The following is a 14,548-nucleotide window of genomic DNA, read 5'->3' as shown; positions in this document are numbered from 1 at the left end:
CCCTAAAGTAAGTAATACCATAAAATTCTGGTATGAAGTAATTTGGGTTTCTTTTGAATTCACCATTACAGAGACTTAACTTCTGAAATAGGAAACCCATGGCTATAGTCATTTAATAACCCACCCAAGCTGTTGAAACCCTCATGAAACACAAAGTAATATTTTATTAACATTTGGAGCAGTATCTGCACCCTTCCCTAGTGATCCCGAGGGCAGTGCCCCGGAAACATTTCTTCTTCTTCAGTTGCCCACCGCGCTCTACGGTCATCTTTCTGTGCCACTGGACCAGCACAGCTCGGGACCCACTTCCCTCCTGAGCTGTCAGCCTTCTGTCAAAAGATCAAGGATCTCCTGCTGCCTTGTGCCTTAATTTATCTTGCCTGCACACTCCACGTGTCTACTTCATCTTGTCCTAAGGCCCTCCAACACATGGAATAGCAAAGAAGTAAAAGAAAAGCAAGGGAAGGCTCCAAGGAGGCTTATGTCACTAACAGTGGGACTCAGTGTCTATCTTATACTTGGCTCAAGAGAAGATGGGTGAGATTGAGGTGTAATGACTAATTCAACCATAACAAGGCACAGGTAGCTGTCCATCTATTTATGCGTAGAAATTAAAGTGCACTCCAATGTTAGTTACTTCTTGAATTTAAAAAGAGCCCACAGTACCTTTCTTCTTTTTCTTTGTTTTTTTACTGCTCCGGCCTTTCTGCTGCTCTTCCATTATCCTTTCCTCTGCCATTTGGGAGCCATCAGCACGACTTAACGTGGACATCAACCATGCATAAAGGAATTCAGAGAGATACCTTAAAGGGTACCAAGTGTGAGTTAATGGAAGATGTCTACATGAGACAGCTTTATCACATGTATCTCTTAATGAAGAGATATTTTTAATACTGCTTTAAAAATCTTAAAAAACAAACAAACCCTGGATTATCCAATTAGATAACTGACAGATTTTACAAGAAATTAGCATTACAGATGGTTAACTTTTCCTTTCTTGTAGACTTATATGTTGCTGGACAATGCTTAAAAATGTTTAATTTCCTACAGTGATACGCATTTTACGAACTTCTTGATAATGATGTATGTAAATCAAATGAATGCCCATTAAGCTGTTTTTTCCTTTTTACTAACTATATCAGAACACTCTTCACACCTTCAACCTATTAAGTAAATATTTTATTTTTTCCCATTAATTGTGAAAGAAAGCAATTAATACTGAAAAAATTTTGAATTGTAGGCATTATATACCAAAGCATTCTAAAAAATTAAGAACATTCAGGCTTATAATTTACTTGAGCTTAATCAATAAATGAAATGTGAAACAGGTAACAGTACACCCAATACTAACTTTTCAGAAGTTTAACCAACATTACATTCTCCTATGCCAGAAAAGCAGTTCAAATCTAGGATATGAATATTTATGATTATAACATAATCATAATAAACATCAAGGACCACTACTACATTAAGCTAAAATCAAAGATTTAGAAGAAATTTTATTATGATCAAGGATGAGCATTTAATTCATATTTCCAAAATTCCCCCAAAAGTTGTAAGGCAGGTTACAATATTAAATCATTTACAAAAAAAAAAAAAAATATTTTAAAGCAAAACGAAAACTAGTCAGAAGACACACCTTAGGATAAACAACATTCCTTTTTGTTGTAGCCAAACAAAACCCACACATTCGATAAATCAAAACAGCATGAACTGGCAAAAAAACCAAAAAAAAACCCAAACACCTGGAATGATTTAGGTACTGTAAGTTAAACTGAATGCTATGCTTCCTGGTAGCAATGGCAAACTGGCAAACATATTTTCGTTTGGTTAAAAAAAAAAAAAGCATATAATTTCATATGAAAATAATTGCTGACAGTGAATTTAAGAAAGGCATTTAGAGTATCCTTTTACAGGATACAAATGAATTCCACCCCCCCTGCAAATACATGGGATACAAATGAATCCCCCCCCTCCCCAATACACTACAAAACCTGAGGGTATCTTAATGAGAGGATTTCTATAGAGAACGAATGCTGCCTTCTACCTTCCAAATATCGAACCCGAGGGGCATATGAGTGAAGGAGATAATTTGGCACATGTCATGCTTTTCTTGTCAAATATCAGACATCTCAGTGAGCTTTTAAGTGCATTATCAAAATTAATACACAATCATATCTATGGAGAGTCAAAGTACCGATACTCTAGACCAGTGGTTCTCAAATTGTGATCACCGGACCAGCAGCAGTATCACCAGAACTAGTGAGAAATGCAAATGATGGAGGCCTATCCCAGACCTGCTAAACCAGGAGCTCGATGGACTGAGAAGTGACTATGATGCACTCTAGAGTTTAAGAATCAATGTTTTCCACTGCTGATTTTTAAAGGGCCCACATGCTTTAGGGATGATATTCATGAACAATGTAACACGTTTATCTTGTGAAAATGCTGGAGCCCAATGTATAATTTTGAAACTAAAAGTAGTTAAAACTAACATGAATGTAGACCACAAGGGTATTTATAGGCATAACTAAAATTTTTTTCGTTAACAAGAAATGAATCTGCTCAAATATGCAGATACGTTTCTAATAGAGTGTTTATCTGATTATCATTTATTTGCTAATTAAGAGCCCAATTCCTTGTGCCAAAAAGCATATGTATATAAATTTTATTCTGAGAAATCAAGAGCACAAAAGCTTCCCAAAAGCTGACTCAAACCTCAGAGAAGGAACTTGAGCATGTTCCCCCACAAAATGTCTGGTTTGGATACTTTGTCTACTGTGAGTTAGTAACAAAACATATGCCAAGTAGCTATATTAACACCTGTTGGTAAGAGTTAGTTGTTACCTACATAAATGTCAGGGGGTATAGCAAATAATATTATTCTCCTATTACTTTAGTTCAATGTTCAAATTCAAGTTTCATAACCAAGTTAGGAGCCCTGGCAGCCATGATAACAAAACCATGTCAGCTTGGAAAATTACTTTCCTTCCTTCATAGTGATGACTCCAAGGAATACACAGTGTCTTAATTACTGTTAAATAATTCGAATAGGAGTTAAAAAGATGAACCTTATTAAGATATACTAAACTTAGCTGTTTGTGATAAGCAACACTGGTTATTTACCACCATACATGGCCAGACTGAAAAAAAGATCCATTAGCTCTCCATTTATTTTCTTTCTACGGCAGCTTTCCAGTGCCTGAAGTATTTCCAAGCATCCTCTGACTAGGTTTCTCTATTTCATCTTCAAGTGAAAGCAAAGAACTATTGGCTGAGGAGGACAGCTCTTATGAACGCCTTCAAAACTGCTGAGAGAAACCCCCAGGGTGGCAGTGTGCAACAGTTATGGCTCCCAATGATAATCTTCATTTCTTCTCAGAGGAAAGATCTGGTTCAAATTTTGAACTTTAATTCAGTTAAGTACATTCCACAGCTAGCACCTATTGTCACTGAAGTCAGAGCTAAATGTGTGTGATTTTTCTCCCTAGAAACAGAAAAAAGCTCTTCAATTAATCCATTTACTTTGGAATCACTTATTATTAATTTGGAAACAAACATTCAATGGCTGGAAAAAACATTTGTATGGTGTTAACAGCACTTGAAGATGTTCAAGATGATCTGGCTCTAATTTCTAACAGATGTTTTTCAATTGTCCCACATTAAATGAGAAAGTACCCTGAAATTATATTCTGTTCTACAGATGCTCTCTCAGATCTTCTCTACTTGCTCCCCACTACCGATTTTAATTCAAATTGTTCTCTTACCAATATATGTAGTAGTACTCGTGCATGCTGTAGAGTTCCAATTCAAAGCCGCTCAAAAGATACTGGATCATAATTCGCAGGTTATGATAAAGGACCCAGGTACCTAAACAGGCCAAATGTTGCCTTTGGGGTTCCTGTTTCAACAGCATAGTGTGAAGGGCTGCATCAACCTTCTCTGCCTATCAGAATAAAATGTCATAACACGGACTTTCGTTTCAAGGTAATGAAAGAATGAAAAAAAAAAAACACAAACAGCTAAAAATAGCATTTAGACAGAAAATATAAAACTTGTCACTAAAGAATTTATACTTTCAAAACATTTTTTGGTTCCATTCACATTTAAACTTCCCATTTCACAATGGATAACGTTTACCTAAATGCTCCTTAAAACTAGAAAGACATTTTATAAAACAAAAATACAAAATATTGACTTTAGGCTTTTAATTATGTTATCAATTAATATTGCTACTGATAGGAATATTAAGGTTTTCTTTTCCACAGCTACATAATAAATCAATTTATTATTTTTTTTAATTTTAGTAATATAATTTAGTGATTCATCACTTACATATAACACCCAGTGCTCATCCCAACAAGTGTCCTCCTTAATGCCCATCACCCATTTAACCCAACCCCCTACCCACCTCCCCTCCAGCAACCCTTATTTTGTTCTCTGTATTTAAGAGTCTCTTATGGTTTGTCTTAAGATTTTTGTTAGAATGTGAACTTGCTATAAAACTATAGTTCTACACATATTTTATAATTTATCCTGATTATCAAAGAAATAATTTAAGAGGTTTCTCAGTTTGGATTATTGTTCTCTTTTTGTAAACTCTTTCTTTGATATATGGAAATGTTACATTTTAAGTTAAAAGTAAATTAATCATGCTAAAAACTTAAATAGTTAAAATGTTGTTCCAAAGAACTGTTTTTAAAAATCTGATCAAGGTAAATGAACTGCTTAATTTTAGAAGGGAGGGCAACTTGTTGGCTCTTACCTCATCCTGCAAGGTAGCAAATTCCTCAAGAATATGACCAAGCTTATCTCTCTGTCGAGCCCGATTATGTCCATGGATCTGAATAAGACTACAGAATGGCTGCAAATACATACGATTTGTTAACTGCCAATGTGAAATTTCTTGACACTAAATAAAACTAACATTCTAAGTTTTCAAAATCTAGTTTAAGGGGAAAAAATTACTGTGGAGGTAAAAATCAGGACTATGCGTATTTCTTACATAGGTATTTCTTTTTAAGGAAACTTAACACAAGATTTTATCAAGAGCCAGAAGAAAGTGGCTATTAATGAAACCTGTTTTCATATGGCAAAAATATGTTACTTCAATCTTTAGATATGTTCCCACAATTCCAAGAGAATAGCTTCCTCTTCTGAGGATCTCAAGCCATAAGCCAATGTTCAAGAGTAACATTTCTGTGCTACTTTAAATATACCAGAATAATTGTAAGGCTTAAGTAATGGCTGATACAGCTGACCTCTGAACAACACATGGGTTGGGGCACTTATATCTTGCAGAGTTGAAAATCCACATATAACTTTTGACTCCCCCAAAACTTAACTACTACTAATAGCCAACTGCTGACTGGAAGCCTTACTGATAACATCAACAGTCAGTTAACTCCTATTTTGTATGTTATATGCATTATATGCTGTATTCTCACAATGAAGTAAGCTAAAGAAAAGGAACTGTTATAAAGAAAATCTTAAGAAAGTACATTTATATTTATAGTACCGTATTGAAGAAAATCTACACATGAGTGCACCTGCAAAGTTGAAACCCGTGTTGTTCAAGGGTCAACTGTTCTCTATAAACCCTAAGGTTCTTCAATTCCTAATCTATATCCTAAAATATTGTTAACACTTCACTAATCAGACAATATGCACGAATGGTAAGATGCTCTGATTTAAGAAATGAGAATCAGAAGATCCTTCAAATAGAATTGTTTTAAATTTGTACAGTTTGATAGATATTATCTCACTTGATCAATAACTAGCCTATGTATGAGGTACAGGGGCAGTATTAATACCTCACTTCTTAAAGACGGGGGAATTTATAGAAAAGTGAAGTGATCTTCCTGACAATGATAAAATGTTAATGATACAGACGAGATCTGGCCTTTTAGTTCTCCTCCTTTCACCCTCCCAAGGTGCCTTGCTATATTTTAGTAACTGGAATTAGGCCTCCCACACTGTTTCAGTTCTCCAAAAGAAATGTTTATATAATTAAATTAGAATGATTTATGATTAATTTAATCCACTACAAGATTTATATTTTTTCCTCATTACCCTATATTTGAAAAAAATTTGTGCTCCCATCTCAAGTAGTAATTTTAATTTTACTATAATCCTGTTCATTAAGGTAGCACAAAGATAAGTATCTGGGGCTGGTACAAACATTCCTTGTTCATATGGTCAAAAATAGTTTTTGTGCACATTTACAAAAAATTTTAACAATTTGTGTTTTCCCAGATGGGGGTCATAACTTAATTCTGCTTGTGTGGTCCCTGGGGGTTACAGTGAGAGGACATCAAAGGTGCCTCAGTATTTAACGACCTGCCAGGAAGACTCCACATTAGAAAGCTATCTACTCAAGTGCAAGAACAGACAGAAATTTTTCATTTTTTCGGGGAAAATGACTAAGAACTGTTGGATGAAAAAAGTAACACAAATTAATGTGACTGAAGGAATTACACCCCACAATTTTTATTTTTATTTTATTTTTTAAAATTTTATTTGAGAGTGCCTGTGTGTGAGCGGGAAAGGGGCAGAAAGAGGGAGAGAGGGAATCTCAAGCAGGCATCTTGATATAGGGCTTGATCTCATAAACCATGAGATCACGACCTGAGTCAAAACCAACAACCAGACACTTAAGCGACTGAGCCACCCAGGCGCCCTACTCCCCACAATTTGTAAAGTATCTATCACAATGATCCAAACTGCAGTTCTTACCCGAACACAGTGAGTAACAAAGGAGTCAATACAGTCCTTAGCCTGGTGATTATTATATAGGCAGCACCTGTAAGATAATGCTCATTAAAATCAAACTATTTGGCCTACAAAAAGCAGCAGGGATACCAACAGACCAAAATTGTGGAAAAAAGAGAAAATGGAACCAAATACCTTACTAAATTAAACACTGTTAGCATTAGATTAAGAAATATTTCACTATTATTGTGTTACTCGCACAACAAATGCACATTTCCAATTCTTCCAGTTCTATACTTGGACTGAGTTGGATCCAACAAGATCAAATTAACAAGGAGAGAAGAAAAATTCCAAAGTTCTACTTTTTCATGGCCCTACTACAATGTTATTTATTTTTCTACAACTAACACCCTCCTAGATTATACCCATAATAATAATTACAAAGAAAATGCTATACAGAATCCTAATTTTTTAAAGATGTATCCACATTTCCAACCACTGGCCCAAATCCTCACTTATACATTTCTGGCAGCTCATCCTCTATCCTCATCAAGTGATTTCCTTTCTGGTGCTCCTTGTCTCAGTTACTAAAGTGACTAAAGCCTTCCTGAGCAGTCTGGGAGGGTCTGCTACCTGCCTGGCTCTAGAGGAGCCAATTCAGCCAATTCAGGGGCTGAACAGATGGGAAGATTAATTTTGTTTCTATCCCTGAGGTCAGTGGCCTTTGCACTTAAGAACATGGGAAAAAAGCAAAGACTTTTCTCTGGCACACTGACAGGAGCAGACAACTCACTACTTCTAAGTATCTGCCATAACTGAACAATCTGACCAGAGCCTCAAAGATCAACAGAGCCACAATCATGCAATGGAAATGACAGTGCACACAGAAGCCATGAGAAAGAGGAAGCAGAACACCAGGAATAGGTGGTGGCAAAAGAGAAGTGCTAGAAGGTCTGCTAGATCTTTAACTCCAAAGTAAGAAAGTTACTAAAGGAGGGGGAAAAAAAAAAAAAAAAAGACTTTCTGGATCCCAAAATTAGGATTTTCAAATTTAAAAATTCAACAGATGAAAAGATGCTCACTTGTAGTCTTGAAGGTCAAGGAAGAACTTTCTCACATCACAGCAAAAATGACAAGAGATAAATAAAGGAAAATTACTGATCGGAAGACTTGAGGCTTTAAGGACTGAGTTCCCGACAGGTGTAGCTGAAAATCAGACACGTACATTCTGGTAAAACTCTTAAATTCCAGAAAAACCAACCAACCAACCAACCAACCAAACCAAACAATACCCAGAAACTTTACAATCTTCCAGAAGAAAGTGTCCAATCACTTAACAAAGGAAAAAAAGAATTAGATCAGGATCACATTTCTTATCTCTAACACTGGAATTCTAAAACAGTGGAATAACATTTACATATTACCATGCAATGAACTCTGTCATATATACAGTCAATTCCCGGTACTCATGATAGTTCTATTCTTTAAAGCTGCTGCAGACACTGGATTAGAGAATACGGCAACATTGCTGCTAGGGTAAAATACTGGGTTAGGTTCCTGCCAGCCACTGGTGACACCATCTTCATCAACTGATCACTACATGACCTTGCATTATGTGTTTAGAGATGCTTTATGTGATGTATATTGCCAATTCATTACCAAACTCATGGCTGAGTGAAGCTTATCTAACATACATATTCTCTCTGAAAGGCATGCCACAGCCTTCTTGTGCTAAGGGACACTAGACAGCATATCATTACAGATGGAGGTCATTTGAAACTATGAAATCACCAACAAAAAGCACAAAAATGTGAAGAACATGGCACCTAATGGAGCTGTTCACGGTATAAGAACTGAAAAAGAAGGTAGAGAGTTTCCTTATTCAGTACCGGGAGACTCTAAATTTTTTTTTTTTTTTTTTTTTTTTTTTTTTTTTTGCTGCTCTGCCCATGTCCATGAATTCAGCGAAGGAGAGCAATGATTTGAAGGTTACAAATATATCTTAGCAAGTAAGCAAGATATGCAAATATGGAATCTTCGAACAATGAAGGTTGAACTGTAACTAACCCTAAATAAGTAATAATAAAAGTGCTAAAGGAGACTGTTAAATAGAAAAGGGAAAGATGCAAATCAGACACAGACACTATTTCACACATATCAGATTGTCAAAAACTGAAGAGTCTGATTATGACAAAGCACAAAGTCTAAGAAAACTGGAATTCTTATACCCTGTTGTCTGGAATACAAATTGGTTAAATTATTTTGTAAAGCAATTTGGCAAAACTAGTGAGGTTGAAGATGCACATACCCTACAATCAGCAATTAATTCCAGTTCTAAGTATAGACAGCCTATGTGCACAAGGAGACATATTCAAAGAAGTTCACTACAGCACTGTTTTCAATAGTAATAAATTAGAAAGAACTTAAATGCCCATTTATAGAGAAACAGCAAAACAAACTGCAACATATTCAAAGGGTGGATTTCAATGAACGAAGTATCAAACCTGCTGATTTCAAAACCCTAATGTTGAATGAAAAAATCATGTTGCAAAAGGATGTATACAGTGTGACAACATTTATGTGAAGTCTAAAAACATATAAAATAAATGGATGTATTATTTCTGGACACCTTTTTGGGTGAAGTGTATAAGCATTCATAAGAGACACAAGCTGTAGTGCACAGTGGACACCTCTAGGACCAGAGTGGGAGGAAAGGACTGGGTGGAGTGTTGGGGAGGGGGGGTGCGGGGAGTTGGATTTGAAATGGGAGCCAGCAGCTCTCAGAATGTGGCCCAGGTTCCCCCGGTGGGGGTGGTGACTTTGGGATGCTTTCTAGGGGACAAGGTCAAAACCATGCTCACAACAGCATTAGGATGTTATTCGCCTTTGGTATTCCTTCTCTCACAAGTGTACGGTAGGTGTTTCCAGAGTCTACATGGCATGCGTTAACAGACTGAAAGCAGAAGCAGGTCAAAATGATTCAGCTATCTTCTATTAGGACAGACAGAAAGCAGATCTACAAAAATGTAAAACTGCCACTTTTATCACTAATTTTTCTTAAAAACATGGTTGTCTTCCACAAAAATGTTTCGATTAATGTAATGGGTTTCCTATTTAAAAAAATTAATAAATATTTTTAAAGTATTGTTTTAATTTCTAAAACAGTAGGTAGCAATACACATGACCCATATAAACAAAAGCTATCTGGGTCTTTAATAACTTTTAAGAATGTAAAGGGGTCCCAAGACAAAAAAGCTTAAGAACTGCTGATCTAGATGTATTTCTAATAATTTAATTCGTGAAAATTAGCTACTCCTTGACACTCAAGCTCAGCTCTACTCTAGGACATGATGTTGCTGTCGGAAGCCCGACCCTGATTCTGCACAGCTCACTCCCTCAGTTCACTCACATTTCACCACGTGCTTTCTATAACTATGGCTTAAGAGAACTATCTATCCCCTTTATCTTTCTACAAACTCACATTATGTATTTGTCTACTGTTCAGTCTCTCCCACTGGATGCGAGGTGCCTTGTTAGCAGGTGTGTTCTTCTCTTCCCTAGAACCCAAAAAGGTTCTGGCCTGGCAACAGCAAGTACTAATTTATTATATTTATTACATAAGGGAACTGATAAAATTTATAAATTCATATAAATATGCATTAAGTATTTATCAAATTTTATCAATTCTCCAAAAGGTGAATATATAAAAACCAAAGAAAAATATTGTTTAAATGGATGGTAGTGTATGTCACTTACAAATCTGAATACTGGATGTATTTAATTACAAATTTTAAAATAATTTTTAAGTGTCTGTTTGCAGACGACATATTATGTAGAAAACCTAAAAATTCCATCAAAAAACTGTTGGACTACTTAACTGAGTAAAGTTGCAGGGTATAAAAAATCAATATACAAAAATCTGCTGTATTTCTATACACTGACAATAAACTATCAGAGAAATTAAGAAAGTAATCCCATGTATAAGAGCACGAAAAACAATAAAGTACTTAGGAACACATTTAACCAAGGAGGGGAAAGATCAGTACACTTTTGAAAACTGTAAGACACTCATGAAAGAAACTGAAGACACAAATAAATAGAAAGATATTCTGTGCTTTTGGACTGGAAGAATATTGTTAGAGTCGATCCTTACTGAAATTCAAATAGCATGTTTCACAGATATAGAGAAAACAACCCCAGAATTTATATGGGACCCCAAACACTCTGAAAACAAAGCAATCTTGAGAAAGAACAAAAAAGCTGGAGGCATCACATTCCCAGATTTCAAACTATACTACCAAAGTGACAGTATTCAAAACAGAATATTTTGGCATAAAAACAGACACACAGATCAATAAAACAGAATAGAGAGCCTAGGGGGGAAAAAAAAGCATGCATATATGGTCAATTAACTTTTGACAAAGAAGCCAAGAATATACAATGGGGAAACGACAGACTCTTCAATAAGTAAAACTGGGAAAACTGGACAGCCACATGTAAAAGAAATGACATTGGACCCTTACACCATACACAAGAATCAAATAAAAATGGATTAAAGACTCACTTTTGTATGTAAGATCTGAAGTTTCTGGTATATTAGAAGAAAACATAGGGGATCAAGATTTTTTGGTTTTGCACCAAAAGCAAAGGCAACAAAAGCAAAAATAAGCAGCGGGATTACGTCAAACTGAAAAGCTTCTGCTCAGCAAACAATCAACAAAATGAAAAAGCAACCTACAGAATGGGAGAAAATATTTGCAAACCACACGCCCAATAAAGGGTTAACCAGGGAAGGGCCAAGAAAATCCTGAAAAAGAATGTAGCCAGAGGACGTGTCTTAACAAGATATTAAAACTTAAGACAAAGCCACAATAATAAGAATCATCAAAAACAAAACAAAAAGAAAACACTATCATTGGAACTGGAAAAAAATTTCAATACATAAAGGATTTCCAAGTAAAATAAAGGTGGTCTTCTTTTAATCCAGTGGGAAATGATGGTTTATATTGTAAGTGATGCTCACCCAACAGACTACCTAGAAGGAAAATCAGGTTGAACTTCTATCTTCACACCACTTAATCTTAAATGCACAAGAATAAAAATCTTTGGACAAAACCTTGAACAAAAATCTTTGGAAGTGACTAAAGGTACAACCTATGTGCTGGGGAGATTACCTCCAACGAGAAACCTAAAATATTGGATAAAATTTAGTAGCAAAAACTACCACACAGAAGGCAAAAATTGTGATGCAAAAGAAAACTTAAGGAAAAAAAATCTGCAATGCCTATCACAAATGAAGGAGTTGAAAGATAATTTAGTCAGGACTTGTATACTATGAGGAGGTATATACTGTATGATAGATACTATTGTTTAACAATGTATATTAGATACTCATAATGTACAAACAGCTCATATAAATTTTCCAAAAAAGTAAACCACTTAAAAGTTAATGGGCAAAGGATATAAACAATTCATAGAAAAGTATTTCTAAATGTTCAATAAATATTGTATTAAATCCTCAAATTAAAGTAACAATGAGATATTGTTTCCTGCTAAACACACTGGAAAAAATTAAAAGGAGTTAGGGAATGTGCACTCTCATATACTGCTAACAGAAATACAAATTGTTACAATCTTTTAGAATGCAATCTGGTAATATCTATTATAAGTACACATGCCCCCATCCAGTAAACCCCAATGCACAGAATTCATTCACATTATGATATATTTGGCAACCATTATAAAGAATTAATTGGATCTACATCAGATCATTTGAAACACAAATTCATGATGTACCTTCGAGTGAGGGGGAAAAAAAGAATTTAAAAAAAAAATTTTAAGAAAGCAATCCACAAAAAGTAATTAAAAGTTCATGATAAAAACAGCTTGTTTAACATGGTCCCATTTACATAAAGTCAAATGTGTATCATACATCTATGTAGCACAGATCTAAGGGATCTGAGAGATCTATAGTGATGGTCATCAAAATGTTACCTCAAGGCTAAGACTTCAGGGGATTTTTATTATTTTTCACATTTTATGCACTGTCTAAACTTCAAACACGACCATATATTTATATAATAATATAAACATAATATTATATAATAATATAAACAACCAGCTTCTGGTTTCTTTTTTTTTTTAAAGCAACTTATTTACCTTCTTATTCCTTTCCTTCCCCTGCTGAATCAGTTGTCAAGTCCTATTAATTTTACCTCTGAAATGTTCCTCAGGTCTGTCTTCTTTATAATCCCAGAGTTTAATCCTTTATCATTTCTTGCCTGTAGTACCGAATTAGCCTACCTCAACACTTTGCCTCCTTTATCACTGCCAGTTTGCTTCCTATTAAAAACTACGCACCATAAAAAAAATACATACTATCCTATGCTAATTTCCTCCTAAAAACCTGAGCACTTCCTCACTGACCATAAAGACCAAATTTTACCAAAGCATTCAAAACTCGTAAGTCCCAAACTATCTTAACCATCCAACTGCCATTTATTTATTCACTCATTCAACAAAGATTCATCATGTGCTGTGTGCTAGACAGTGTTCTTGCACCTGTGATACATTAGTGAACAAAGAGCCAAAACGACCTGCCCTGACCTCGTAGAGTTCATATTCTAACGGGAGTGGGGGGAGGACGAGAGGGAAATAAAAAATGAATACAATGAAGAATTATGTAGTGTATATATACAGCACATAAGCACAGTGAAGGAGCAAATTATACAGCAGGTAGGAAGATCGTTGTTACAGGAGAGAGAACTATATACAGCCCAGTGCTGGGCTGAGGCAGGGGAGAGGTTGTACTTCTTAAACAGTCTGATCAAAGCAGTCCTGACGGAGATGAAGTTAAACAGACTTGAAGGCGGTGAGGCAGTCAGTCTTGGGGATTTCTGAGTAAAATGTCCTCCACCTCAGACTCTGTGTAAAGGTTGTAGGGTGAGAGTGAGCCTGTATGTTCCTGGAATAGCAAGGAGGGCAGTGTGGCTGATGGGGGGAGTGGGGTAAGAGATGAGGCCAGAGAGGCATCAGGACAGGAGTCTAGACCAGAGTGTATGGGACCTCCTAGGCTCAATCATAAGGACCGTGGCTTTTATTGTGAATGAAACAGGGAATATAACCAACACTGAGGCTGCCTGGGAATTTACCTCCTCCCAGGGTCAGTCCTTAATGGACTCGTATGTGGGTAAATTCTCAGACTCCTTTGTTTTATCCCTAACAACTCTGAGGTGCTACCCACACTATCTCCAGAGCTCCCCACCAGGACATAACCAGAGTTACTTTCCCTGAAGTATACCTCTGCACGGTTTTTTTTCCTTTGCATGTCCCACTTGCCAACAACACTGCTGGTTTCTCCTGGGAACAGTTTCTTTCTTTTTTTTTTTTTTTCTTTTAAAGTTCATTTATTTATAAAGAGAGAGAAAGAGAGAGAGGGAGAGAGGGAGGGAGGGAGGGAGGGAGGGGCAGAGAGAGAGAGAAAGGGAGAATCTCAAGCAGGCTCCACACTGCCAGTGCAGAGCTCAATGAGGGGCTTGATCTCATGAAGTGTAAGATCATGACCTGAGCTGAGGTCAAGAGCTGGACGCTTAACTGACTGAGCCACCAGGCGCTGCTCCTGGGAACACTTTCTAAGTCTCAGGATCTGCTTCTGAGAAACCCAAGTTAAGAGAGGAGAAAGTTTTATGTGAGATGTGGCATGATTTATTCAACAAATTGAATGCTGAACCACTAACTGTTCCTAAAATACACAATTCATATGCTCATGTCTTTAGACATGCTGGTTTCTTTGCTAAGAAATAACAACACCTTTCTTCCGTCCCCTTTGGAAAAGCTT

The 14,548-nt window shown here is 36.1% G+C and overlaps 1 protein-coding gene across 2 annotated transcripts in view; it reads right to left on the bottom strand.

Annotated features, from left to right (window-relative positions):
- Positions 1–14,548, bottom strand: part of NAA35 (N-alpha-acetyltransferase 35, NatC auxiliary subunit) — a 94,809-nt gene that overhangs the window by 6,066 nt on the left and 74,195 nt on the right. For both annotated transcript variants that reach the window (XM_042964332.1, XM_042964331.1), the window contains exons 15-18: positions 6,736–6,802; positions 4,766–4,864; positions 3,768–3,946; positions 667–803 (exon numbers count right to left, since the gene is read on the bottom strand). In XM_042964332.1, coding sequence (XP_042820266.1) covers positions 667–803; positions 3,768–3,946; positions 4,766–4,864; positions 6,736–6,802 — 482 coding nt within the window. The remainder of the gene's footprint in view (positions 1–666; positions 804–3,767; positions 3,947–4,765; positions 4,865–6,735; positions 6,803–14,548) is intronic.

Source organism: Panthera tigris, chromosome D4, assembly GCF_018350195.1.
Source record: "Panthera tigris isolate Pti1 chromosome D4, P.tigris_Pti1_mat1.1, whole genome shotgun sequence".
NCBI lineage: Eukaryota > Metazoa > Chordata > Mammalia > Carnivora > Felidae > Panthera > Panthera tigris.
The sequence above is the reverse complement of the archived record's forward strand: the minus strand, read 5'-3'. Positions and strand labels throughout refer to the sequence as shown.